This window comes from Heteronotia binoei, chromosome 1, assembly GCF_032191835.1.
Source record: "Heteronotia binoei isolate CCM8104 ecotype False Entrance Well chromosome 1, APGP_CSIRO_Hbin_v1, whole genome shotgun sequence".
Taxonomy (NCBI): domain Eukaryota; kingdom Metazoa; phylum Chordata; class Lepidosauria; order Squamata; family Gekkonidae; genus Heteronotia; species Heteronotia binoei.
Window position 1 is genome coordinate 127,066,044 of NC_083223.1, and position 27,192 is coordinate 127,093,235.

Genomic DNA, 27,192 nt, shown 5'->3' on the forward strand with positions numbered 1-27,192 from the left:
TAGCTGGGATTCTTGGCCCCAATGTGCATTACTTTGCACTTGGCCACATTGAACCGCATCTGCCATGTTGATGCCCACTCACCCAGCCTCAACAGATCCCTTTGGAATTCCTCACAATCCTCTCTGGTTCTTACCACCCTGAACAATTTAGTGTCATCTGCAAACTTGGCCACTTCACTGCCTACTCTCAACTCCAAATAATTTGTTGGTCTTAAAGGTGCCATTGGACTCAAACTTCGTTCTGCTGCTTCAGACCAACATAGCTGCCACCTGGATCTACCCTCTTATCTTACTTTGCTTATAAATTACCTGGCTCTACCCTCTTATCCTACTTTGCTTATAGATTTAAAAGTAATCTTGAAGTAATTTACATTTTTGGAAGGCTTCAACTATAAACTGTATTGTTCTTGCTTCCTTCTCATGTCAACAACAAGGACTTTTGATCACACATAGCTTAGGAGTTCCATTGTCAGAACTTAGTTCTCAGGCATGCAGGGACCTGATTTGAATCAGCACTCTTTCCTCTTGTGCTGTTTTCCCAACCTGAAATCGTTCCAGGTGGTGCTGGTTTACCCTGCTGAAGAAACCTAGGGCTACTAATGTCAGCACATAGGTTTCCCTAGTATGATAAATAGCTGCTTCTTGGGGTTATTTAAGGTCAGGAAAATGGTGGTGGGAGGAGAAGGCTTGAGCCTTCTCCCTGCACACTGTGGTCTCAATGCAATTCGCCCCCCTGCATGCCTGGGAACTGAGTTTTGAGCATGAAACTTGTAGTATATGTCTGATTGAAAGTTCTTTTGGTAGCCGTGGGGAGGACATGAGGGAAACATAACATATATTTAGATCCTGACATACATAATAATTAATAATTCAATATGAGGGAATTTATTATTTAGTAGAATTTATGTGTTTTGTTGGTAAATAGGAGAGGAGACATTTAGGTAATTGCCAGTACTATCCTGTCCTAGGTTTGTGGTGTCTGGCCTACAGTTACTGTTTCAAGATTATTTTCTTAAGTATAAGGGCATGTTCAGCCAGAGTTAAGCATATAAATATCTCTTTGCTCAGAGGGACGGGCCCCTCTTTTTGCAGTTGTGCACACGAGTACAGAGACATGGATAGTTAGATTAGAGATGAAAGCAGCAGATCCATGTGTTTAAGCCATCCTTATCTTCTTCAATCACTTAGAGACGAAATGGTGGATGTCTGATTTGGAGAACTGAGTGGGCTATCAGGTGAGAAGTACAACCCTAAGACAAGCAATCAAGGGGGTGGGGAGTTTTCATATTCTTCTCACATGTCCTTTTTGTACTTTAAATATTAATTTATTAAAACATTTATATATTACCTTTCCTTACAATAATAGTTAAAATATTTTCTGTTTAAAAACAAAAAATAAAATAGCAAACTCCAAATCTCTTAAAAGATGCCTGCCATTTAACCCCAAGCATTTAAACACTCCATTTAAATCATGGCCGCCACTTTGTTTTCTCTTTGATTTGGGCTTAAATACATAGATTTGGCATGTCTAGTTTGGCCATTTGCTTGTCTCAGACACCCTTCCACACCACCATTCATTTATATCAGGTGGAATGGAAAGATAATTAAGGTGAATTTGCACATTAAAACTCCATAACTTCAAAAATAGGGATATGCATGAAATCCTAATAAAGCCAGCAAATCTCTTATCTAACAGTTTCTGCAGTGGGGAGGGAGCTGGATGGGGCTGTGATGTGCTGACAGCTGGAGTGGGGGAAGGAAATAGAGTTTTGCGTAGTTGTTCCTTGGCCACATTCCATTAAAAAATTAAAAACACAGATAATATAAAATTAATGTCATTAAATCTCTATAAAGCAAACCCTTCTATAATTTTGATTTTTGCAATTACAGTTTATGATGTCAGTGCTGGAATTGGTTTTTTTTAATGATTGTTGCTTAAGTGGAGATTATAATTCTTAAAACACTTTAAAATACCACTGAATCTCTATACAGTTCGTGATATTTTTTTTCCTTTGAAATCAGTCTATGTGTTAGGTAAAGAAGTTGAATGAAAAGAAGCACTGAATAGATTCCCCCCCCTTGCAATCTACTTGTCACTCTCCTTTCTTAGTAGAGAATATGAAACATTAAATGAAACAGCTGTTTACTCTGAAATGTGATGCCAAATAAAAAAAAATCTGCAAGGGGTTTGATTTTCTGTGCTGTGTGGTAAAGAAGCCATCATTGGCTTTGACAAGGCCCCAGTTGTTCTTAAACAGAAAATGTGAAAGTATTGTTCTGTTCATAATTAAATATAGTAAGTAAATTTATAAATGTAAAAATTGCAAACTGCAATTTATAGACATGCTGTCATATATCCTATGTTTAATAGTTTCAAAAGAACAGCTATTGTGCTATTGAGTTGACTGATAATACAATACTGACCTGCTTGTAATGGTGATGGTTACACACACCCATCTTGCTGAGAACACAGGACCAGGTTGCATAGTGATGGGTACACACATGATAGGTAAAAAGTTGAGTGGCACCTCTTCTACAAGCGTTGCTTGTGATTTGGGATGACATAGGGGGAATGTGCTGGTGTCTTACTCAGGTCCCAGATTTTTTAAAACTGCATCTTTTTGGAGGGTGTTTATGAGTATTCAACATACATTTACTTGCTTAAAACAATCTGCCACTTGGAACTCTCTACATTTGGTTTAACCTAGGATAATGAGTCAAAGAGCATTTTAGGCATGATTGCTATTGAAGAGCAAGCAATGTTGGATTATATGGAATAATCAAGCTGAATAATGTCCTAACTGATGGGGAAGGGGGGAGATATCTGTATGATTTTGTTCAGCGAACAACAGTGTTAAGAAATGAAGCAGAGGTTATTTTAATTAATGTTACTATTCTGTTACCTTTTTTTCTTGGCACAAATGCCTTGGTGTCCCCTGAAAAAACATGGATTATAGGCCAGATAGAGAGTTCAATGAAGTAGAGAGTTCAATGTGTGATATTGCCAACAGATGTTGGAAAAAATAGTTCAGTGATCGAAATAAAAGGACAATTTATATGCACTTATGTTACAAAACTGCTGCACAGGTTGTGTTATTTATTAAGTAATTCTAAAGAACATACCAGTTTAAGAATGTTTATTTACAAACATGACCAAGGTAGTTTACAAAATAAATGAAATGTACATATAAAAACAGTACTATCAGTAAAGTAGCAGCAATATGGTTAAAATAGCAGTAAAGGCACAAGGACCAACCACAGCAAAATACATTGAAGCCGCAATAAAGTTATTTGACCAGTTAGAGAATTTTAGCAAATTAAAAGAGCAATAAAATAGTTGCAGCCCTGAGAAGTTTTTGACAAGGCCACTGGTAATATTGCCAACCTCCAGGTGGTAGCTGGAGATCTTCTGGGATTATGCCTGAGCTCCAGGTGACATAGATGAGTTCACTTGGAGAAAATGGCCAGTTTGAAAGATGGACTTTTAAGTGCTTGAAGTCCCTTCCCTCCCCAAACCCTCAAATATGGAGGGGCATAAACACCACGGTATTGTATTGTGGGAAAACAGTATTGTGCAATGTTCTGGGAATTTCCGTAATTCACTTTGGAAAAACCATAGAGATTAGGAGAATTCCTAGAGTGCTGCATGAGGCCATGCCATCACTTCTAGGCACTTGGAAGTGACATAATGACATTGCACAATGGCTTCTGCTGTCCAGTGAACAAGGGAGAACCGTGTTCTACTAAAGAATAAATTAGTTATGTGAAGTTGTTTCTGAACAATGCTGAAACCCTTTACAGAATATACTTCTGAAAACTAGATGCAATAAATGCAGGATGTCTCATTATGTTTAGTGCTTAGCACTACATAGTTTATAATGTACAACAAACATCCTTGCAGTTTACAATATACATTTACATAAAGGCAACTGCCAATTTACAATTTAATGAAAAAGTCCACTCAGAACGAAGACTCCAAAAGATGCGAAGTCCTGATAGATGTGAAAAAGCTTCTCCAAATCAGTAATGATGTTGCCAACAAAGTCAAGGTTGCTTTGCAGAAAATTAAGGCAATGTCTTTATACATGTAGCTGATATGAAGTGCAGCTGATAACACGTTCCCTAGGTTTACAAAGCCGTGTTTCGGTGTCAGCCTTAATTTGATCATTCACTTCATATTATCTGGAACCAATGCTCACAGCAGTATAAGTGCAGTTAGTCAGTTTCTCCAAAGGGCATTAGCGGTGCTCTTTGAAGTGGACTCTTTCATTAAATTGTAAATTGGCAATTGCCTTTATGTAAATGTATATTGTAAACTGCAAGAATGTTTGTTGTACATTATAAACTATGTAGTGCTAAGCACTGAAGATAATGAGACATCCTGCATTTATTGCATCTAGTTTTCAGAAGTATATTCTGTAAAGGGTTTCAGCATTGTTCAGAAACAACTTCACATAACTAATTTATTCTTTAGTAGAACATGGTTCTCTCCTGTACCTAACATCACTGTGTTCATCCCTCTTGGTTTGCATGTCCAGTAAATGAGCAGAAGCCAGAGAGAAAACAGGAAAACCTACTTCCCAGAAGCATCCACTTCAGGGCAAATAACCCAGGGGAAACGGAGATTTCATTGAGAAAGTTGCTGGATGTAAGTAATCTTCCAGGGGTGTCAAACTCATTTGTTATGAGGGCCGGATCTGACATAAATGAGACCTTGTCGGGCCGGGCCAGGCTGTGCTATGCCAGGCCATGTGTGTATCTATTTATGATTACGTAGCAGAGACATAAACTTTTAAAAGGACACAGACAAATACGATTTAAAAAAACGCACCTTAAAATGAAACATGCTTAAAACATTAGCACTTGTTGGTCTTATAGGTGCTTTCTTTGTATTTCTCCCGTGGGATCCATGGAACTGGGCAAAGGAAGCTCTGGCTCTTTCCCTCCCTCCCCAGGGGACCAGAAGAAGAAGGAGCCTCAACCAATGGAGAAAATCAAGATTTTGCTCCGTTGCTCCTGTGCGATTGAGCAAGCCTTGCAAAGCAAGGTGAGATGCAGAAGGAAGCAAGAGAGAGGGAGAAGGAAGCAGACAAGAGCCAATTGCTTGGGGGCCTGATAGGAGCCCTCCAAGGGCCTGATTCAGTCCCCAGGCTGCATGTTTGACACCCCTGTTCTATCTTGTTCAGATTTTAGAAAACTAGGAAATGAAAGTACTTGAGAGGAGTTTGACTGAACCAATCCAACTGTTTGGCTCTCCAGTTAGTGAGATCTGACTGGAAGCCGGGGGGGGGGGGGGGGAGAAGGGAGGCGGGAAGCAAAACAGCTTTTGCTTTTAAAACAAGATTGTAGCTCTGTGTCATTTCTGAATATTCCCTCTACATTCTGATTAGTGTTACACTTTTAGAAAAACGTATATGAAAAACAATCTGGAAATGGAATAAAGTGTAAATCCTTATCCATCATATCTATCCATTATAGATATATGTGGCACTGATTTGTTAAGTTAGGGTATTATTATACATCTTAGCAGGAACTTATTTACATATTAGGCCACACACCCTGATGCCAAGCCAGCTAGAACTGCATTCCTGTGCATTCCTGCTAAAAAAAGCCCTGTATCTAAGAAAATATTGGAGTTATCAAATTTCAGTTTCCTTATCACTACCCTTCCAGGAAGCCCCACCAAACAATGGGCACATCCACAAACCAATTGCCCTTTCATCACACCCCTCCAGCCTAGAAATAGCTCTCCAGCAGCCCTGGCCCCACTCAATGCACAGCAGCCAAGAAGGTCAGAGCGCCTGCTCCGGCTGCAACGCCACTGAGGATGTTCTCCGCAGCTGAGAACGAAATGTCTGGAAGGAAAACTTTCTCCAGTAGAACACGGCACTTGAGCCCGAAAGATTCTACAAACCCTAATAAAAATATTGGAGCTTTAAAACAATTTGTAAAAGAAGAGACTAAAAGGATTTAGGCAGAGTATCATTAATCAGATCAAAATCTCCCTCTACACTAAGTGTCCCAATACACTATACATTTGCATAGTAAATACTCTTAGGCCCTGTTCACACAACGTGTTGAGTTCATGTTAAACTGACCCGGTTCTGTTCCGAATATCTTTGTTCCAGATATTATCGATCAGATTGCCATACTGCAATTCGAATCACTCCGTGGTGAAACGGTCTTCTGCCATCCATACGGGAGCACCATGCAGGTTTTTTTTTGTTTCCCCCACTATTGTGTGCACAAGCACATTATGCGCACATGCACATAGGCCAGAAAACATTATGTGGTTATGCGATTATGTGCATATCGCTAAGTAGTAAAAAAAAATGGTGACCATAAACTGGATGTCTGAGGCTCCTTTTGCTCTGGGGCAGTTTTCAGACATCTGGAAGTTGGTTAATATAGCAGCAGAACTATCCAGATGGAGAAAACTACGAGGTGAAACCGGACAACTCAAAAAACACCGCAAAGGAACAGATAACAAAACAATCCGGTTTGGAGAAGGATTGGGGGGGGGGGCGCGACAACAATTGACTACCGGGAGGCAGATGTTGCTTTCTGATCAGACACTTTTAATCCAGTAGGAAACAGCAGCAACAACTGATTAAACTGTGCGTCTAAACAGGCCCTTAGTGTTCTAAGAACTCCATAGTTACAATCACAGCTTCCATTCTGGAAACATTGACATGAATTTCTATCATTACATATGGGAGTTAATATCCATGTGCATCTTTGTTTTCAGTTTGCACTGTTTTTAGTTCTGCAATCCCAGTCCTATTGCATTGGTTATTGGGTGTTGTATGCTATTCTTCTTTATTGTCCCCTATATCAGTGGTCCCCAACCTTTTCAGCACCAGGGACCAGTTTTGTGGAAGACAATTTTTCCAGGGACTGGGGTGGGGGCGATGGTTTCAGGATGATACAATTGTGTACTTTATTAGTTTGGCATGGTGGTTAAGTGTGCAGACTCTTATCAGGGAGAACTGGGTTTGATTCCCCACTCCTCCACTTGCAGCTGCTGCAATGGCCTTGGTCAGCCATAGCTCTCAGAGTTGTCCTTGAAAGGGCAGCTTCTGGGAGAGCTCTCTCAGCCCCATCCACCTCACAGGGTGTCTGTTGTGGGAGAGGAAGGTAAAGGAGATTGTAAGCCACTCTGAGACTCTGAAATTTGGAGTGGAGGGCAGGATATAAATCCAATGTCATCGTCTTCTTATTTTTATTATTACTATAATATATAATGAAATAATTATACAGCTCACAGCCTGGTTGCTAACAGGCCACGGACTGGTACCGGTCCACGGACTGGGGGTTGGGGATCCCTGCCCTATATGATATTATACACCTTAGGTTTCTAGATCTAATTTTGTTCAATATGACAGGCTGCTCAGACACTGTAAAGGTTTGCCGGCTTCTGAATGATTTGTCATCTGAAATAACTGAAAAGGTTGCTTTATTCTTGAGTCTGGTAATCAAGGATCGATTGTCCAATGTATAGCTGCATATGACTGTTTTTGTTATTTCTGTATCTGTTTATCTTTGTTTATAATCTGATATATGCCAATAAAGGCTTTTGAGTGAGTGAGTATGCTGTCTGGGCAGGGGAAGCTTTTTTGAAAAAATAACATTACCATCAAACACTGAAATAGAGAGGAGAGTGTGCTTCCTCTTTATCTTTGCTGCAATCTCAAGGTGACAGAAAGAGACTTCTCTACCCTTTTCTCTCTGTATTAAGGCAAAAGTCAGGATTCACTTGCAAGCACCACTACCTACACTCTTAATCTCTTCTGTAGCAGGCAGTCTAATTAACATTTTGCCACATTGGTAGCCCCATCTGGAAACTGCAATTCAACCACCCACGTTAATATCCAAGCTTTTCCTTTTCCCTTAATTAAAATGCTGTCAGAACACTTTGCTCATGAAAGAACTTCCTGAAGTTAACGGTTTTAAAGCAAGGTGAAGAAAAATGCATAGAAGCCGGTTGCACTATTCTGAGGGGAAGTGCAGCAGAAATTAATTATTTATTTTCTGGTCTAAGAAGAAAAAAAGTGGGCATGGAAGTGGGTGGTTGTTTTCTAAGAATTTTTATATTGGAGTATTTCTAATTTAACTCTGCAGAAGTTTGTTCTATTGGATCTGATAGCATCAAAAACAAATTCTAATCAGGTATCCAAATATTCAGAGTCTGCAAGTTTTTCTTCTCATTGAACCGAGTCAGACCTAGGGCTGCCAGCCTCTATGTGGGGAGCTGGAGTTCTGCTGGAATCACAGCTGATCCCCAGAGAGTTCCCCTCAAAAAAATTATAACTCATCTGTTCCACTGGAGAAAATGGCAACTTCTAGGTGAAATCCCTCCCCTAACCCCTCCATAGGCACTGCCCCCAAATCTGTAGGTGTTCTCTAGACCAGAGTTGGCAGCCCTAAGTAAAATGGACATTTATAAATTCTGAATCCCACTAAACTAAGGTTAGTTTGCCCCTGAAAACTCATCCCATCAGGTGATGAATTTTTATATGTGACATCCTTCTCCTCACATACAACAAAGATGAAGATTTCTTCTTTCTTCATGTCACCACCGATGTCATGCTTTTCATGGGCTCAGTCCAGCCCAGTATAGCAACTATATGCAGAGGAGCCTTGAAGGGCATAGCAAAAATCTAAAATATATGGAAACAAGCTACTGAACAATAAATAGTTCTCTTTTCTACTTCGACATTGATTGCTTCCACACAGTTTCCTTAAATTTGAGATCAAAACTACAGCATTTTGTTTTTTTAGAGCACTCCCATAACATTGCCCCTATACTCCCTAATCATTTACCTTCTGGATTTTCCCCTGCTTTGATGCATTCTCTCCCAAACCTTTCAAAAGATTGCAGTTAAGATGCCTTTCCATGCAGTGTGGATAGGAAGATGCAAATTTTTGAAAGTCCTACTCACATTGGCACCATTTTTCTTGCTTCAGCCCCCCCATGACTGCCATTCTTTCTGACGACGGTTTCCTCAGGTTTTTTAAAAATGTAATCCAGAGAAATTTGTGGACAACAAAAAGGAATAGGGACTTGCTTTTATTTTTTTAAAATTATCAGGAAGTCAGAGGAGCTAGTAGGCCAGTGATCCCCAACATGGTTTCTGTGGTGCCATGACAGCCACCAACATCTTTGCTGGTGCCCACCAAGTGCTTTAGAAAGTAGGCAGAGCTAGTTGCAGCTTTTTCCCAACAGGGCTTCTGATCGGCTGTGCATCTTGTTAAACAGAGCCTCTGTCTGAAGAGTTACTATTAGACTTTTATATAACCTTGATCCCTGACATTTTGTGATTGGCTCTACTTTCAGTAGGCTTCCCAACTCCCCCCCCCCCGCCCTGCCGGGGGACCCCTGGATTAGCAGCCTAATCCCCCGCTCTCTAAAAATCTGATAGCGGGGGTGGGGTGGGGGTGAACAGTGCAGTGTCTCTTTCCCTGCCTGGCTTCAGGCTTCTCCCTTCCTCCAAGTCACAAAGACCTGCCCACTGCCGGCCTGCTATTCGCTCCAGTCCGGCCTCCCTTCGCGAGGTGCATGCTGGGACTTGTAGTCCTTGCATCCTCTCCGGCTGCCGGGTGGCATCTCCTTGGGGAGTCTGGACCATGTGCGTTTCTACCTCTGGAGGCTTCAGTTGCTGATTGAAAGGCTTCCTCTTGGGATGGTGTGTCTGTGTTACTTTGAAGAAGTTGGCAGCATCCCCTTCATAGTCGCCAGAAATAGGTGGGGACACGTCTGCTGAGCATTATTCTCTATGTGGAGATTGATTCTCATAGGGTATAATGGGGAATTGATCTGGAGGTTTCGGGGGCTCTGGGGGAGCTGTTTTTTGAGGTAGAGGCACCAAATTTTCAGTATAGTATCTAGTGACTCTCCCCAAAGTATCTCCCAAATTTCAATCGATTGGACCAGGGGGTCCCGTTCTGTGAGCCCCAAAAGAAGGTGCCCCTATCCTTCATTATTTTCTATGGAAGGAAGACATTTTAAAAGGTGTGCGGTTCCTTTAAATGTGATGGCCAGAACTCCCTTGGAGTTCAATTATGCTTGTCACACCCTTATTCCTGGCTCCGCCCCGATGTCTCCTGGCTCCACCCCCAAAGTCTCCTGGCTCCACCCCCAAAGTCCCCAGATATTTCTTGAATTGGACTTGGCAACCCTAACTTTCAGCAGCAGCCATTTTTGTGATTTGTTTGAATTCCAAAGGTGACCACTACTGATTATGGCAGTAGATTGCTCTCAGCAGGGCTTTTCTTGAGCAGGGACACACAGGAATGCAGTTCCGGTTGGCTTATTGCTAGGGGGTGTGGTCTTATATGCAAATGAGTTCTTGCTGGTTTTTTTCAACAAAAAGCTCTTTGTGAAACAATGGTGACATCAGAGGTTGTGGCCTAATAAGCAAATGAGTTCCTGCTGGGCTTTTTCTACAAAAAAAGCCCTGGCTCTCTGTATTGTGCTGTAGTGATCTAGCAGTTTCTGCTTCTTAAACTACATATAGACAGAATCCCTCCGATGGTGTGTGGTGGGAGAAGATGCCCATGGGGGGCTGAGGCAGGCAACTGCAGGATAAATTGCTGTTAGGTACATTGTTGTCACTGCAAGAGGTGTCCAGAAAATGGTTGCTGTGTAGAAATAGCTTGCATTTCTCTACTTTTTTTTTGCTATTTCTGCTGCATTAAATGGCTCTGATGAATACTTAACATGTTAAGAGCTGCATTAACAGATGATGACGCAGAACCAAAGAATGACGCATCTACCAGTTGAACCAGCTTTTTCATTCCTTTGTCAAAACTGGAATCCTTATTTTTGGCATCAGGTTAGTAAGGATTTCAGAAAACTTCACAACCTTATTTAACAATAAAGAGAATACAGTAAATACACATGATATATTTCAGTATAAAGTAGCAATTCAACAGATTTTTTTGTTGTTAGATAAGATTGTGAGTCATTGCCTCTTTTGATAGTTACAGCAAAGGGAAGCAAGTACTGAACTGAAAGGAAGGAGTTTAAAAACCAGTGCGATCAGGACAGCAAATAGTCTTGTTGACTGCAAACAATAGGAAACTATAGCAGCACTTATTCACCAGCTATTCATTAATACTGCAAGTATTATTTTTGTACTATTCTCAGTGGATGTAATGCAGAGAAAATTAAACGCTCTTAACTATTTAACATTACCTGAATGAGTCAGGCTAACCCAATCTCATCAGCTCTTGGAAGCTAAGTAGAGTCAGCCCTGGTTAGTATTTGGATGGCAGACCACCAAGGAAGTTCAGGGTCAGGATGCAGAAGCTGGCAATGACAAACCACCTCTGAATGTCTCTTGCCATGATAACCCTATGAGGTCACTATAAATTGGCTGCAACTTGATGGCACTTTTCTCTACCACCAAGTAGTTAACACTATTTTCCGTTAATTACATTAAAATTACAAATTACATATTAAATCTAGAAAATGTTGTATGGATTGTTGGTATGTGAATTTCTAAGAGAAAGGACTAAATTAGCTTTTGTTTGTGTGCACTCAGCAAGGATTTAAAAAGAAAAACATTTTTTTGCTGCTTCTTATTGCCAAACTGTAAAAGCAGATCAAGACATTGCCTGTGACACTTATGGCACCAAGGCACTTTTGTGCAACTGGAGGGGGGCGGGGGGAGGCTGAGTATTTTAGAGTCCTGAGAACAGCTGCTTTGTTTATAAGGATAACTGAAAGACTGATGACAGCATATCTATGCCGCTTGCGGAGAGGGCGGGATATAAATTGAATGTAATAAATAAATAAATATGCCAGTCTGAGCTCCTAGGAGGAAAGATGGGATTAAAATGCTCATATTTAGAAAGTTAATAGAACGGTATTTCAGGGCTTTCTGAGGGAGAACATGCTTCCTGGGCTTATTCTTTGTGTAGTACTTCCATTTGTGTTTTCCATTCATTGTGCCTGTGATTGAGAGATCAAACAAAATTTAGAAGGTGTTTTGAATCTGACCACTGTCCTACAGATTTCAGCAACATATTTTTTTTTAAAAAAATTTCTAACTGGTCTTTTTTTATTTGTATAGTTGATGGGATAGATAAAGCATCAATTGCAAATTCAGATGGGCCAACCTCCGGATCCCGAACTCCTCCTTTCAAGAGGAAAGGCAAACTTTCCAGCATTGGCAAAATCTTTAAACCTTGGAAATGGCGGAAAAAGAAGACAAGTGAAACATTTAGAGAAACATCAGCAGGTATGGTTGTTCAAACTAGCAAATATGTGATGCCTGGAAAGCATTAATATTTATTTAATATTGATATTAATATTGTTAATTGCATTGGACCCAATCCAAACAACCATGCAATTAGGTCTTCGTTCCTAATGTCTCAAGTGTTAGTGAATTTTCTCTCTGATTTGAACCTTTTTAATGTTTTCCTTGATTATCCTTTCAGAAGTTGTTGATTTTATCAGGTTTCCTTGAACCTACCTGTTTTGTCAAAAGTTGCCTGAATCAATATTGAATCAAAGTAGAGAGATTCAGGTAGTAACAATCAAACTAGAAATGAAACACTTGTTTTTCCAGCTGCTTTCCTCATTCATATCCAGTACCGTGGGAGTAACATAGGAAAAAACAGTATCAGTAGTCAATATTGGCTGGTAACAGCAGAAGGAGAAACTCAGTTGTTGAACCTCATTTCTTTATGAAGCAGCCAGCAACCTCTTCATTTCAATATTGTGGCTCTACCACTATGTCATTTATTTCGTGGTCCTTTGCTTATAGAAAAATGAGAAAAATATATGTTAAAAATAATTAGATGACTATCAAGGCCTTACATCTCAGGTTTACAATCTGCAGTGCAAGTACAAGCCTCTGGATGGCCAACTGGAATTCTTGTAATTTAGAAAATATCCAAAATTAATAATTTCTAGCATTTTTATGTCTTGGGGTCTCTCCCCCCCCACCGCTCTCTCTGTGATGAGGTAAATGTTCTCCAGGTTATCAGAAAAGGTCATCAGGTTGTCACGTAGGCCTCCAAGTCGCTTACAGATGGTTCCCTGGATCTGGGTTTTCTTAATAAACTCATATAGTGATTGTTTGACCTGATATTATGTGGGCTTAGGATACAAAGAACTTTGATTTCTGCAGTTGTTTTGGACCACAGTTTCTTCTTTGTTTTATCTTGTGCAACACCTAGTGTTTTCCTCCCTATCACATGTCTCATAGTCAAGTATGGGCAAGAGTTGCCGGACCCCATGGTGGAAGTTGCCCCAACATCTTGGATGTGATGATGTCACTTCCAGGTCATGTGAGCAACGACATGGACACATCACTATATATTGGATGGGTTTCCCTGCTGCTCCCAGTAAGTCTCTCTCCCCCCCCCCCATCTCTTGCATGTTGCCAGGAGAAACCAGGCAACCCTAGTATGGGCTCATCTGTGGATACTTAAATATGTGGATTGGACCTAGGCGGAAATAAAACAAAAATGGTTCTGCAAATGTGAGGGATGGCTCAGGTTTGCAGAAAAATCTGAAAACATTAAAAATGCATTGGGGGTTTAATATGACAATCTAACTAAATTCAAGACATTAATATTCAGGACAACATTTTTAAAATTAGTATATTTGCTGATGACTTTGTTCTTTATCCTATCCATTACAATCACTCAAAGAACTTCAAGGCATTTTCACTATGTTCAGCATGGTGTCAGATTTAACTGTAAATCCATCCAACTCCAGTTTTATATCCTTTCAAATTGACTACCTCTACTCAACAGGTTATTACTACCACATACTCATATACCGTATATACTCGAGTATAAGTCGACCCGAATATAAGCCGAGGCTTCTAATTTTACCCCAAAATCTGGGAAAACTTATTGACTCGAGTATAAGCCGAGGGTGGGAAACGCAGCAGTTACTATTCCTGTGGCAGGTAAGGCCACAATGCTGCTTGCAATGAAAGATGAGGAGAATGGTGGTGCAGAACACAAATCAACAATACCAAGGCAGAAGTCATTTCTGGTCAGACTGAAAACACCAGTCCCAGCACGACCCCTCCCCCTTCACTGAGGAGAGGAGAGCAGGGGGCAGCTTTAGCTGTCCTTGGAATTCCGGGGATGCGGGCGGAATAGTGACTCGAGTATAAGCCGAGGAGGGGTTTTTTCTGCCCAAAATTTGGGCAGAAAAACTAGGCTTATACTCGAGTATATAGGGTAACTGGGTTATCAAAACTTGGTCTTATATAGGCATAATTATTCCTCTAAAGCTGACTGATCTAATTAATGTCAATTATAAGGTGGTCTTTTCAGAGGTGACTAAAATGTTGAAGCAATGGAATAAACTTATCTTGGCTTGAACGAATTAAGGTTATTAAATATTTTGTTTTTACAAAGTTACTATATTTGTTTCGTGCTCTTCCCATAGACATTCCACTTTTCTTATTATGGAGATAGCAAAAGGAACTAACAGAGTTTATCTGGAAATGTATCTAAGATTAAACTTTCCACAATGTGTAGATCAAAATTCAAAGGGGAGCTGGCTTACCCTGAAATTATTTATTATTATTAGGCTATGATATTGGCAAACATGGCCAAATTATTGTATTTCAAACCTTTCGTGATATGGACAAAAATAGTCTCATTTTACTCTCCTTAGATATTATGAGTTGCTTTGGCTTAAAAAAAAGAGGGATACAGCTGGCAATTTGTAAATCCATTTATTAAATCACTACTAGCCGCTTGGGATCTCGAATAACACCAGTTGGCTCCAAGCATCTCCATAATTTTGACCTTCTTGGGACAGAGGTGGTTCTCTCCAGCTCAACTACCTGACTCCTTTTCAAGCTGAAGACAGGCCTCATTGGTTTACTTCTTTGACATCCTCTCCAATCAAAAAGGAAATTTTACCTAAGGCCCAATTAGACCATACAAATTAATATCTCCAATGCATTGGTTCAAATATTTTCAAGTCCACCCCCTCATGTATGACTCTAAAATCCAAGGTGCCAGCAACTGCCAACCAACTTTGAATCAATGATACTTTGATCCAAAATAACAATAAAGGCCTGATCTCGCATATTTACCAGATACTATTATTATCTGTGCCTCTTATTCCACATTGTGGCATAAAGGCTGTAACCTACTAACAGTTCACCAATGGGACTCGGAAGCCTTACGCTAGGCAACAAATATATCTCAGCAGAACTACAAACTGATCCGCAACACCTTTCTCATATTATTCCTCAATGCTCATCCCTCTGCTGGAGAAACTGTGGTGTCAAGGCATTGTATATCCACAGCTGGTGGAAATTGTCAAAAAGAGCTTTTTGGAGACATATTTAAGTTCAGATCAAAGACATAACCAACAATGATAACCTAGAAAACCCAGATGGTCTGATCTTCATTTAACCCCACCAAAGAGGTCTTTAATAACTCAGCTTCTCATGGCAGCAAAAACAGTTATAGTCCAAAATTGGAAAGATTCTAAAGGTTTAACCCTTGATTCCTGGTCCTCTAAAATTTGGGATTATATTGTCATGGATAAGATTCCTACTGGCTTAAACCAGAGAGACCCTTAACAAGCTTATTTAAATTATGTTGCCATATGCAGGGCTTTTTTTGAGCAGAAACGCTCAGGAATAGAGTTCTGACTGGCTTGGCTTCAGGGGGTGTGGCCTAATATGCAAATGAGTTCCTGCTTGACTTTTTATACAAAAAGCCCTGTGTGAAACAATGGTGATGTCACAGGGTGTGGCCTAATATGCAAATAAGTTCCCACTGGCTATCTGCTCTATGCAGAGCCAGTTTAGTGTAGTGGTTAAGTGTGTGGACTCTTAACTGGGAGAACCGGGTTTGATTCCCCACTCCTCCATTTACAGCTGCTGGAATGGCCTTGGGTTAGCCATAGCTATCGCAGGAGTTGTCCTTGAAAGGGCAGCTATTGTGAGAGCCCTCTCAGCCCCACCCACCTCACAGGTTGTCTGTTGCTGGGGGAGAAGATATAGGAGATTGTAAGCTGCTCTGAGTCTCTGATTTAGAGAGAAGGGCAAGGTAAAAATCTGCAATTTTCTTCTTCTATGCTAACTCTATTTACAAAAACAGGGTCAACAAAGATGTGTTGCTATTATGACCTGTTCCTCTGGGGCAATGTTAATACCAGAACTGGCCCTAGGGCCTGCAGCACCCCAGACAGCCTTGCCACCCGCTGCCACCCACTGCCCTCCACCCAATCTCCCTGCCACCCCTTTGGGGTGAGGAGGGAGGGGAAGGAGGCCGGGAGAAGTGGTGGCAAAGGGGGAAGATACTTCCTGCACACCCCTGGGCCAACCCCCTCCCCTTTTCTCTGGGGCGCCACTCCACTCCACCCCCACCCCCCACAGCGCGTTCAGACATCAGCCTCACACTTACCTGCTTCAGCAGGCATCAGAATAATGCTCTCAATAGTGGATAACACAACAAAAAATACAAGCTAGTGACCAATTTACTAAGAAATATATAGAAACCAGTCCAAATGTCCAAAACATGTACATTCAAGTCCCAAAGTAGTGTGCTGATAAGCCAACCGATTAAGTGCTTGTTTCTTTCCAGTCTTCATCAGACCTGGGACCACCAACAAAAGAAAATATTATACAAAAATATCAGGACATTCAGACACCACCAACGCTCTTCCAGTGAAAAAATATCATACTTACATGTTGATTCAATTATATAGATTCTCGGATTGTATTCTACTCTCTTAATAGTGAGCAGAATGAGGCTTTGCTCCCCCCTCCCTTCCTGTTCCGGAAGGGGCGATGAGAGCGAAGCCTCTTCCTGCTTTCTATTAAGAGAAGGGTGTATTGCAATGCCGGTCGAAGTGGGTAAGCATGAGACTAGCGTTGCTACTCAGAGCATGGCAGGCAGGCCACCTGCCCCCCCCCCATCCCTGGCACTCTCAGAGTAGTGACGCTAGTCTCGTGCTTACCCACTTCAGCCGGCATTGCAATACACCCTTCTCTTAATAGAAAGCAGGAAGAGGCTTCGCTCTCACCCCTCCCTTCTGGAACAGGAAGGAAGAGGGGAGTGAAGCCTCATTCTGCTCTCTATTAAGAGAGAGCACTATTCTGATGCCTGCCAAAGCGAGTAAGAATGAGGCTGGCATCTGAGCGTGCTGGGTGGGGAGGTGGTCTGCCCACCACCACCGCTGCCTAACTGCCCTGTGGCAATTAGGCCTTTGTCTTGGGTGCCGGGAGAGGGGGGGGGAGAACCCAATTCGACGCCCTCCCACCTGGCACCTAGGCAAATGCCTAATTTGCCTAGTGGGCAAGCCAGCCCTGGTTAATACATTATATGATTGTCATAAGATTGTTCTGTTCTTGAAAGTTATATTCTAGAATTTTGCATTGTGTTTCTTCTCAACTTGATTTAACTTGCTCTGTATTGCACTGTTATAAAAAGTGAAAGTTAAGGGGTGGTTTTTATTTTAGTTGTATGTTAGTTTAGCATTTTATTTTCGTTGTCTTTACTGTTAACTCTGTATATTATCATTCACACCATGTATGGTGTCTGTTTGTATTAACTTCTTTTGTATCTTTAATAACATTAAAATTATTTTTTTAATATGTTGGGGGATTAAATCCTCCCCAAAATAAAAGCATTGTCCGTGCACGTGCACCTGTTTCCTCCTCTGTTACCAAAGTCCAAGATTGATGGTGACAGAGGTGGTTATGGAGCAGGGAGCCACAGTGATCAATCAGTGGAAGAGCAGCAGTAAGGGGGGGAATCTGTGGTGGAGGAGGGCAGAAGCCATGGTGGACCCATTGGCAGAGGCTGAGAGCTGTGCTGGTCCCTGAGGCAGTGGAGGGGAGAGGAGGGGAGGAGAGGAGCTACAGGCCTGGCATCAGTGACAGGGGAGAAAGAAAGCTAACAGGGGGAAGAGATCTGAGGTTCCCCTTGTATATTATAATGCCCTGAAACTGGTTGTACAATATTATGCACAAGCAGAAACACAATTGAAGATACAGTTTTTCACTTAGCACAAGCAGCAACTGTGGGTTTTTTTGTTGTATTTTCACTTGTGCAAGAGCTCTAGGACAAGTGGAAATTTTGCTCTGGGTCTAAATTATTGTTTATTATTGTACATTTGACACTTTCCTATGAGGACAAAGTTGTATAGCTTCTTCTCTATGCACTTTGCCATTAATGCAATCAGGTTAGGAAGTTTACCCAAACTTGGACAGACAGTTAAATGAAAAATGCATTTTGACCAAAAAAACAACAACAACTGTGTGATAATGTAAAACTATTGTACTGTGGCCAGGAACATTTTATTTCTAAGTGGGATTTAAAAAAAAGATGGATCTATCATTTTCCATTATAGACCCCTTAGTTCCTAATAATAGTAAAATCAATATGAATAACTTCTGAAGCTCTTCAAATAATTCTGCCTAGATGGTAAATCATGATAGAAGCATCACCATTCCTGGAAACATCTCTGTAAAGTAGGTAGGCAGGCATTAATCGTTTTGTTCTTTACACTGTTGATGGTCAGTGACCGTTTCTCTAAAAGCCATTTTCAGAATGTACTTACATGGTATTTCTCTATAATGTGAAAACTAGATGCCTCATCTTACAATAAGGTTGCTTTCATGCTTTGTTTAACTGTAGAAATCCCAGAGCAAAAATGTAAATGGAAGATGTTCCCCAAAAAAAATTTTAAAATTTTCAGGATTTTCTTCCTTAGAGAAAGTGACTCTAATTGTCCATATGAATCCCTGTTAGACTTCAGGGGTCTCAAACTCATAATTCTGGAGATAAGAGCCTGACACAAAGTGCAGGTCTTCGGGGCAGAGCTACTGTTATTTAGCTTTTTTTTCTTGGCTGGGGGAAAGGATATTTGAAATGTATTTATAGCATATTTTACTAAGGATACTTGGAATGTGCCCAGTTAGCTGTTGCATACAGAATCCAAAACCAAAACCCATGTAACACCTATTATTAAGACCAACCAAAATATCAAATGTTTTCAAGTCTGCCAGCACTCTTCTGATAGTCAGCCTGATGAAGAGTTGTGTGGAATTTGCAAGTTTTCACACAATTATTCTGATGGGTCTTAACAGAAGGTATTTGATTTTGCTGTGGACCAATGTAGCCATCACTTCCCCTGTTTTTAAGAAATAAAAGCAACTTGAGAAAACAGAAATTCACCTCTGGGGACATACTTAACCCTTTCCTTCCTGGTGGGGTTCTCCTGCTTGAACTCATTCCTTTCCCCACTTGAAGAATCAATATTCAGTTAGGGAAGAGAGCCTGAGTGACAAAAGGGTTAAGTACCTCTCCTCTTGCTACTCTTCTGGTTCCAGTTGAAGGGGGGGGGGATAACGTATCTGCTTGCCATGTAGAAGGTTCCAAGCTTGGTCCCCAGCATCTCCAGTTAAAGGACCAGGCAACAGTTGATATGAAAGACCTCAGCCTGAGACCCTGGAGAGCTGCTGCCAGTCTGAGTAGACAATACTGATTTTGATGACCTGATTTGGTATAAGGCAGCTTTGTGGGTTCATGTGTCTAAGCCTGGGAGTTTTTTTGTTTTTTTTAAAAAAAGACATGGGTGAATGTTGCATGCGTCTGCTTGTAATGTTTAGTTTTGGATCTTAGCTATAGGTGGGGAGAAGGGTTTAACACAGGAGTGTCAAACATGCAGTTTGGGGGCTGAATCAGGCCCCCGGAGGGCTCCTATTAGGCCCCCGAGCAACTGGCTGTCATCTGCTTCCTTCCTTCTTCCTCTCTCTTGCTTTCTTCTGAATAACAGTTTGCTTTGCCAGGGGGGAGGAATAGCTTGCTTTGCCAGGTTCTTTCACTCGCACAGCAGAGCTATTGAGCCAAACCTCTCTTCCTTCTATTGACTGAGGCTTCCCCTGGGGAAGGAAGGAAAGAGCCACAGCTTCCTTTGCCCAGCTCCCTGGATCCCATGGGAGAAATACAAAGAAAGCACCTTTAAGACCAATGAGTGCTAGCGTTTTAGGCAGGTTTTACGTTTCTTAAAAAATATATTTGAGTTTGTCTGTGTTCTTTATAAAAATTTATATCTCTGCTACCTAATCTTAAATAGGTACACACATGGCCCGGTCCAACATGGCTCGGCCCAACTCGACATGCCCTGGCCCCTCAAGGTCTCATTTATGTCTGATTTGGCCCTCATAACAAATGAGTTTGACACCCCTGGTCTAACAGCTCTGTATATGGCTTCTGGAGCATACCATGCACTGTAAAACATCAAGGAGCCTTGGGTGGAAATCTCTTACAGAAAAATAAATAAACATCACATTACAAACAGTTAAAAAGCTGAAGAATTAGATATAGAAATAAATTGTGCTGTGTGGGAATTATTACTACAATTTTTCTTTATGTTACATATTTTCTATGCTGTAGATCTTGAAATTCATGTTTCAGAAGTACCCATGCATTCAAAATAAAGCAAGCAAAACTCTCTTCTCCCTTCCCCCAAACTTATGGAACTATCTTGAACTTTTTACTGTCAGTTTCTGCTTTTAAAAAAGGAGTTACTAGTTTATATCTTAGAATAAAACAGATGCCCCTTCAAAGAGCCTTAGAAAGAAACTGTGTGGGATGAGAGGATCTGAACAGAAACCATTTCTGGTCCTGATTACATCAAACATTGACATCTCAGAGGAGGGGGAAAAACAACTATATGGAGATTCTCTGGGTCTTGGGAAGACTAAAGCCATGCTTCTGGAAGTTGTCCAGCATCTTGAACTGTCATTTAAAAACAAGAATGGATAATTCAAGGGGTCTGAGGTTTAAGCAGCTTTGAGCCCAATATGGGGACTTTTGAAAGGAAAATGAAACAGTAATAATGCATTCAACTAAAAAAGGATCATCAGACCTATGCCACCTGCAAGTAAATTGCAAGGAAGCTAAAAATAAAATGGGTATGACCCTTCAAGATAATCCTTATCCTATGGAAAGGCCTGCATTGTATAGATTTGCAGTGGGGCCTTCTGACTTGAAAATTTTCTATTTAAGCTATCACAACATACCATTACAATTCTGTGAGGACGTGTGGGTTAACAAAGATGCCAAAATGATTAAGTAAAGCCATAGATCCCCTAAAGCAGTGGCCCCCAACCTTTTTGGCACCAAGGACCAGCTTTGTGGAAGATAATTTTTTCACGGAACGGTGGGGGTGCTGGGGTTTTTGCTGCCCCAGGCTGCCTCCATGGCCGCACCCTGTCTCTGCCCTCATTTAAAGATTAAATGAGGAGTAGGCAAAGGTCTCTACCTCACTCTGCGGCCTGGTTGCTAGCAGGCCACGGACTGGCACCAGTCCATGGCCTGGGGGTTGGGGACCACTGCACTAAAGCACTAACACACCAGGGGGAGGGAGTTGCATACATGGATATCAAAATAGTAATATGTGGTAAGATATCTTCCACTAGGGTTTGCCAGACTTTCACAGACCTTGTTGTTTTCCTGTTGTCTCCTAATGTGTTCCCCATGAATTAAAGCTTGGATACTCTAATATTAAATCTTGCAGAATTTTTTATTTTTAACATGGTATTTACTTAAAATGAGAGAGAATGACATTTTCCAATTATATGGATTCCCAAATGCCAGCTTAAAGCAGATTGTCTCAGAGTGTGTTTTTGAAACCTTTGATTTTATGTTCCTTATTCTAAATTTTAATACCACAACAATTTTAAAAATTGCTTCATAAAAGCAAATATATCACATGTAGCACTTTGGCAGATTTTCAGGTACTGCATTTCTCCAGTAAATGACCTTCACCAACATATTATTGTTTTCTTGTGTTGGATTTCATCTATTTCACATTATCAAGATACAGTAATAAATGTAAGCTACCTGATCTTGCTTGATCTACATTTGTTTGTTTCTTTTGCATAGGAGGTCCATATAACTTACCATCTCAACTCCGTGAGTTTCTAAAAAGCTGGGGGGGGGGGGGCGGGGTTGAGACTTTAAGTGGATGGGTGTGCACGATAAAATGGGAAGGGCAAATGGGCTTAGTTCAGTACTAACTGAACTAAATCATAAACTGAGTACACCCTTCTAAAGCAGTTGACTTCAATGGACTTAGAAGGAAGTAACTGTGCTAAGGATTGGTCTGTAAGTGCAGGGTGTATTTTAGTACCTGAAACAGAAAATCCAGATTGCTCCTTTTCCTCCTCTCTTTTTGTGTTCCCTTTCTTTTTCTTTCACTATGTGAATAAATAGAATGGAGGCAGGAAAATAGCACACCTTAGCCCTTTCTCTCTTCCCTGTTCCTGAAATTGCTTTGAAACCAAGTTTCACATCACTTAATGCTAGCCCTTTTGCAGAAGGGTTTTAATACTTTCCACACAGTTGCCTGACAGAGTGGATATTATCATTAAAGTTACCTGAAGGGCAAATCCTGTTGTGCATGTACAGTAATTGGCAGCAGAAGCAATTGGACTTCATAGCATCCAGCAGCTTGTTCTGACTGGAAAGCCTTTCATGTTCATGTATATGTTTCACTTTGTTTCTCTTCTCCCCTTTCCTTCAAAATTCACTATTGCTTTCGTTGGTTTAACACTTAATACTCATTGTCAAATGTAACCAAGTTTAAATACAACAACATTAGATTTTCATGTGGACATTTCTTCCCCACCCGCTTTCCACTGTTGCTTTCTTCATTAACAGATTTAGATCCTTTGTTCATTGGGGGGCACATTCTTGCTGTTTCTTGTGCAGTTTAGTAACACACTCTATACATTGCAGGCAGTGTGTAAATATTAGCACTGAATGTGTGAGACAAGGCAAACTTGTCTCACTTGTGATGTGTAATTCATGTACTGTGTAAAACAAAACTAAGTTAAATTATTGTATCTATTCATAATAACATTTTGAGTTAAAGAAGGCATGATTTGACTGGGGTACTGGCAGTCATCATAATGTACAGAAGGGCTTCTTTTCTGCTGGAGTGCACAGGAGGGGAGCTCAACCTGGTCTGGCCAGGGCTCCGGCTTGCCCAACCCACCATGCGGTAGCCATGGATTTGCTAAACCCAGGTCCCAGCGGGGGATCTCCCGGATTGGCAGACTCTTTCCAGCCCCTAGTTAGCTGGCTGGCTAGGGGAAGCCCTGCCCCAACAGCTGCCATGTGCCTTCAAAGCTCAGAAGGCTTAAGAAGACACTGGGCCAGTTTGCTCTTTGAAAGGTGTGTGTGCCCTTAAATCTTCAGCTGGGCTAAATGAGGGTGGGGTGAGCCTGCAAAACAATGTAGGAAGGAGGAAGGGAAGCAGCTCAGTCCGTCTTTTGCTTGTTTTGCAGAGTAAATTGGTGAGTAAATTGCCCCAGTGAGACCACAAAGTGTGTGCTTCCAAACTGTGTTTATTTTGGCTGTTGTGTGTGTGAGTGTGTGTGTGTAAGAGAGACAGTGGAAGTGCACCCAGCTGCTGGGGAAATGAAGACTATATTCAGAGGAACTGCACTGCTGTATTTTTATTTGTTTTAAGAAATGGGAAAGTTTCCTGGCTCCACCCCCAAATCCCCCAGGTGTTTTGTGAGTTAGACTTGGCAACCCTAGGTAGCCATGTGCTCCTGGGCCAGATGGCATGGCCTAATATGCAAATGAGCTCCTGCTTTTTCTACAAAAAATGGTGTGCAGGAACCTGGCTTGTAGAAAAACCCTCAAGAGCACAACTTGAGATTTTCAATATCAAAATTTGGAACAGAAATATCTGTCTCCTTTCTCCAATGAGTTCAGGGCAGCATGAATGGTTCTGCAGGCTTGTCTCCACAACAACCCTGACAGTTAACTGAGCTTGAGAAACCGACTGGCTGGTCAGCCGGCCAGCCTACTGAGCTTCATGGCTGAGTAGAAATTTGATCCCAGGTCCCTCCAATCTTAGTACAATACCACTACTATAGGAAGTGATTTCACTGGCTGAAAATAGAATGTTTTAAAACAGCAGTTTGCAAACTTTAGTAAATGGATGGCCCCCATTTTAACGCAGTTTTTGTACAACCTCCCAAACACCTACTGATGATTATTTAAAGAAAAACTACATACTCATGGAGAGCAATATTGGTTTAACTTACAAACTAATGTACAACTATTTATTCTATTGCTTATGATTTAACCGGAATATGTCAATATGCTGGGTAAGGATGCATCTCTTTTCAGAGTGCATGTAGCAAGCCATGCATGCCCTGTGAATGCCTTCATCTTCTTGTTCCATAATTGTGGGGCTGTACCTGCCAAACAAGCTTTTTGGTTGATGAAACAGTCAGAAGGGCCTCTCCCTGTGATCTTAATTTCCATGCAGGAACATATTGGAGAAGACAGTCCTTCTGGTATCCAAGTCCCAAGCCATGTCTTGTCTTATATTTAAACCTTTGTTGAAATGGCACTTGAGGCAGTTTAACTTTCAAAAAGAAGATTTTATTAAGCAGGTAGGGAATCAGATATTACAGTTTCCTAGTAACTCCTGAGATAGTCCAAAACTTAATCACTCTCTAATCCAGGCCCGGGTTCTCCTCAGAGCAACCCAGGCCTGTAGCTAGGAATTTCCCCCGGGGTGAGGGGCTGGGGTGCTTTTACAGTTTTGCAGGGTTTGTAAGGCAGAGGTTCCACCAGGTTTTTGCCTAAGGAAAGTGATAGCTGCTGAGCTGATACCTCTCTCCTTCATCCTCTTTTCAGGGGTCTCCCCCCCACCCCAGTGCAGCATCTGGAAATTTGGATTTGCAGCACTTGAATAAGACACCGTCGAGATTTGTATTTGCTTTTAACTGAATTGGTTTTATTGGTTAAATGTATGTATTTTCATCCTCTGTTATACATTGCCTAGAGCCTGGCACTAGCTAGGACAGAGTGATTCATCAAGCTGAATAAATGTGATTGCCAGAATTCCCTTTGGAGTTCAGTTGTGCTTGTCACACCCTTGCTCCTGGCTCCACCCCCAAAGTCCCCAGATATTTCTTGAGTTGGACCTGGTAACCCCAATCATGAATATTATTTCTAACTCACTGCTAATGGAGCAAGTTTATACCATTTCCCCTTCAGCTCCTGAAAAGCTGCTCCTGAGAACTGGGAGCAGCACATGACCTGAGGAGCTGCAGCATGAAGGGCAAGAACATTGGCAGTAACATGGAGGGGCTATTTCTGTTGATTCCCCTTTGTTGCAGCCTCTTCCATCACCCCAAGCCTTCTAGATAGTTTTACAGCAGGCATAGAGCTTTGCAGTGGGAAGGGTAAGGAAGATTCTGGAGGATGTGGGATTTAATATTGGAAGTAGCTCAGTTTGCAGTGGACTGGGTCCAGCACTGTGAATTTGTGTTTCCTGAGACCAGGTTCTTTGCAGAGCTACAGTACACAGTATTTTTACAATGCTACTATTTTATGCATCACTGGACTTGAAGACACTAAAAAGGTAAAGGTAAAGACACTATATATTAACTAATACATTTAAATTTGAAGATACTGTCTGCAACCAGGTTTTTGTGTGCTGTATTTGGGGTATTTTCACTTGGTACACTGTGATTATAGTTTTATATGATTAAGTTTCTTTAGAAAGTAAAAGCAGATGATTTCAGGTGGTTCATTGTCTAAGCAAACAAGACATACAAAGGATGAGAAGGGAGACATTAAAAGGTTCTGTGAGTGAGAAAAAATGTGTATACTTGCTTAGAAAAGAATGGAACATTCTAAATCCATACGCTATGAAAAAATTGGTTGCTACCACTTGAGCTTTTTTAAAAATAATGCAAAAAAGGAGAAAATAAACAGATTAGGATAAACCAAAGAGAAAAACTGTGTTTATAGAAGCTTGTTAAAAAGCCAAACTAAAAAGGAATGATGAAGAGAAAGTGATCAAGAACAGATGTGCATGAATGATGACTGGAACAACAAACAGTACTGAGGAGACAGCTGCAACTCCACAAAACACGTGCACATGCTCAGAGCCTAATACAAAGCTCTCCTGCTTGCTTGTTTGGCCATTTTAAAGTATTTAAAATATATCCAGCTCACTGATGTCCTGTAACTCTTTTGACTGAGAAGGAGAACAGAGATTAAGAGATGAGAAATGGAGAGGCTACATGTGGCACAGTTAAATCTTAGAAATGCTGGTGGGAGAGATGGATGGTTTATGATGGTTTATGTACCTAGATTGGGGATAGAGAAGCAGTTGTGGAGGAGACAGCATGAAATAATCCACTAGAGTTTGCTTTGGATAATACTTAAGGAAAGTAAGAAGCCAAACCATCATCAGTAATAGAAAGATGAGAATGTAAGAGGGTTAAAGACAGAATCAAACATTTCATAATTGCATTGAGAATATTAGTTTAGCAATTATTTTCTGACAGGCCCAAGTGGGGACTGATGTCCAGATAGTCAACATGGAGAATCAACAAGCCACAAATGATATTACTTGTACTTGATCTCAATTGGTGTATTCCAGTTTTTAATAAGGTGCAGCAAAAGTGAGTATTTTGTGGATCGCATTGTTGTGATCGAATTTATAAATCATGGTTGAATCCTAAACATCATGAACAGATTCATGCTAGAATTAGAGAATTTCCCCACCGCTGCCTTTGACAGCAACTCTAAAATTATGTCCCCATGGGTCAGATCCAAAGAAATTGTGCAGGAGTGAAGTGAGAGTCTGTAGCAGGAGGGGAGAATTGGCAAAAATCACCTTCTCTTCCCTCTCCCCACATGGAAAAGCCATTCTGTCAAAAAAAGTTGCCACTGCACCAATGAAACTGTATCATAGGTACTAAGCCCATGGCTGCTGCTTCCCTGTGGTTGGTTCTTTTCTTGCGTCAGAAACTTTATAAGTTCCTGATCATGTGATTCTCTTGCATCACATAAGTAGTTTGTATACAGATACTATATCTCCCTTGGGACTCCTTATACTGGCTGCCACACAACCAAGCTGCCTAATAATTAGGATAATTGGTTTGTGTTTCTGCATTTTTCTTTTTCTGTTATGTTGGATAATAAAGATTTGTGCTAAGGTCTTGGAAACTAAAACAAGACTATACAGAAAGCTGCATGGTTTACAGTTTTGATGGACCACCCTTGTACAGCCATCACTGACTCATAAGTAAAATTCAAAGATCTTGAGACCCTTAACACATTAGGGAAGGCTTGAAGATAGCCATTAGTTACATGATGGAACACTCAGCTTCCAAGGTGTCTGTTTATCATAGCACATGG

The 27,192-nt window shown here is 41.0% G+C and overlaps 1 protein-coding gene across 6 annotated transcripts in view; it reads left to right on the forward strand.

Annotated features, from left to right (window-relative positions):
• Positions 1-27,192, forward strand: part of PHACTR2 (phosphatase and actin regulator 2) — a 179,025-nt gene that overhangs the window by 113,276 nt on the left and 38,557 nt on the right. For all 6 annotated transcript variants that reach the window (XM_060240455.1, XM_060240493.1, XM_060240464.1 and 3 more), the window contains exon 2: positions 12,078-12,245. In XM_060240455.1, coding sequence (XP_060096438.1) covers positions 12,078-12,245 — 168 coding nt within the window. The remainder of the gene's footprint in view (positions 1-12,077; positions 12,246-27,192) is intronic.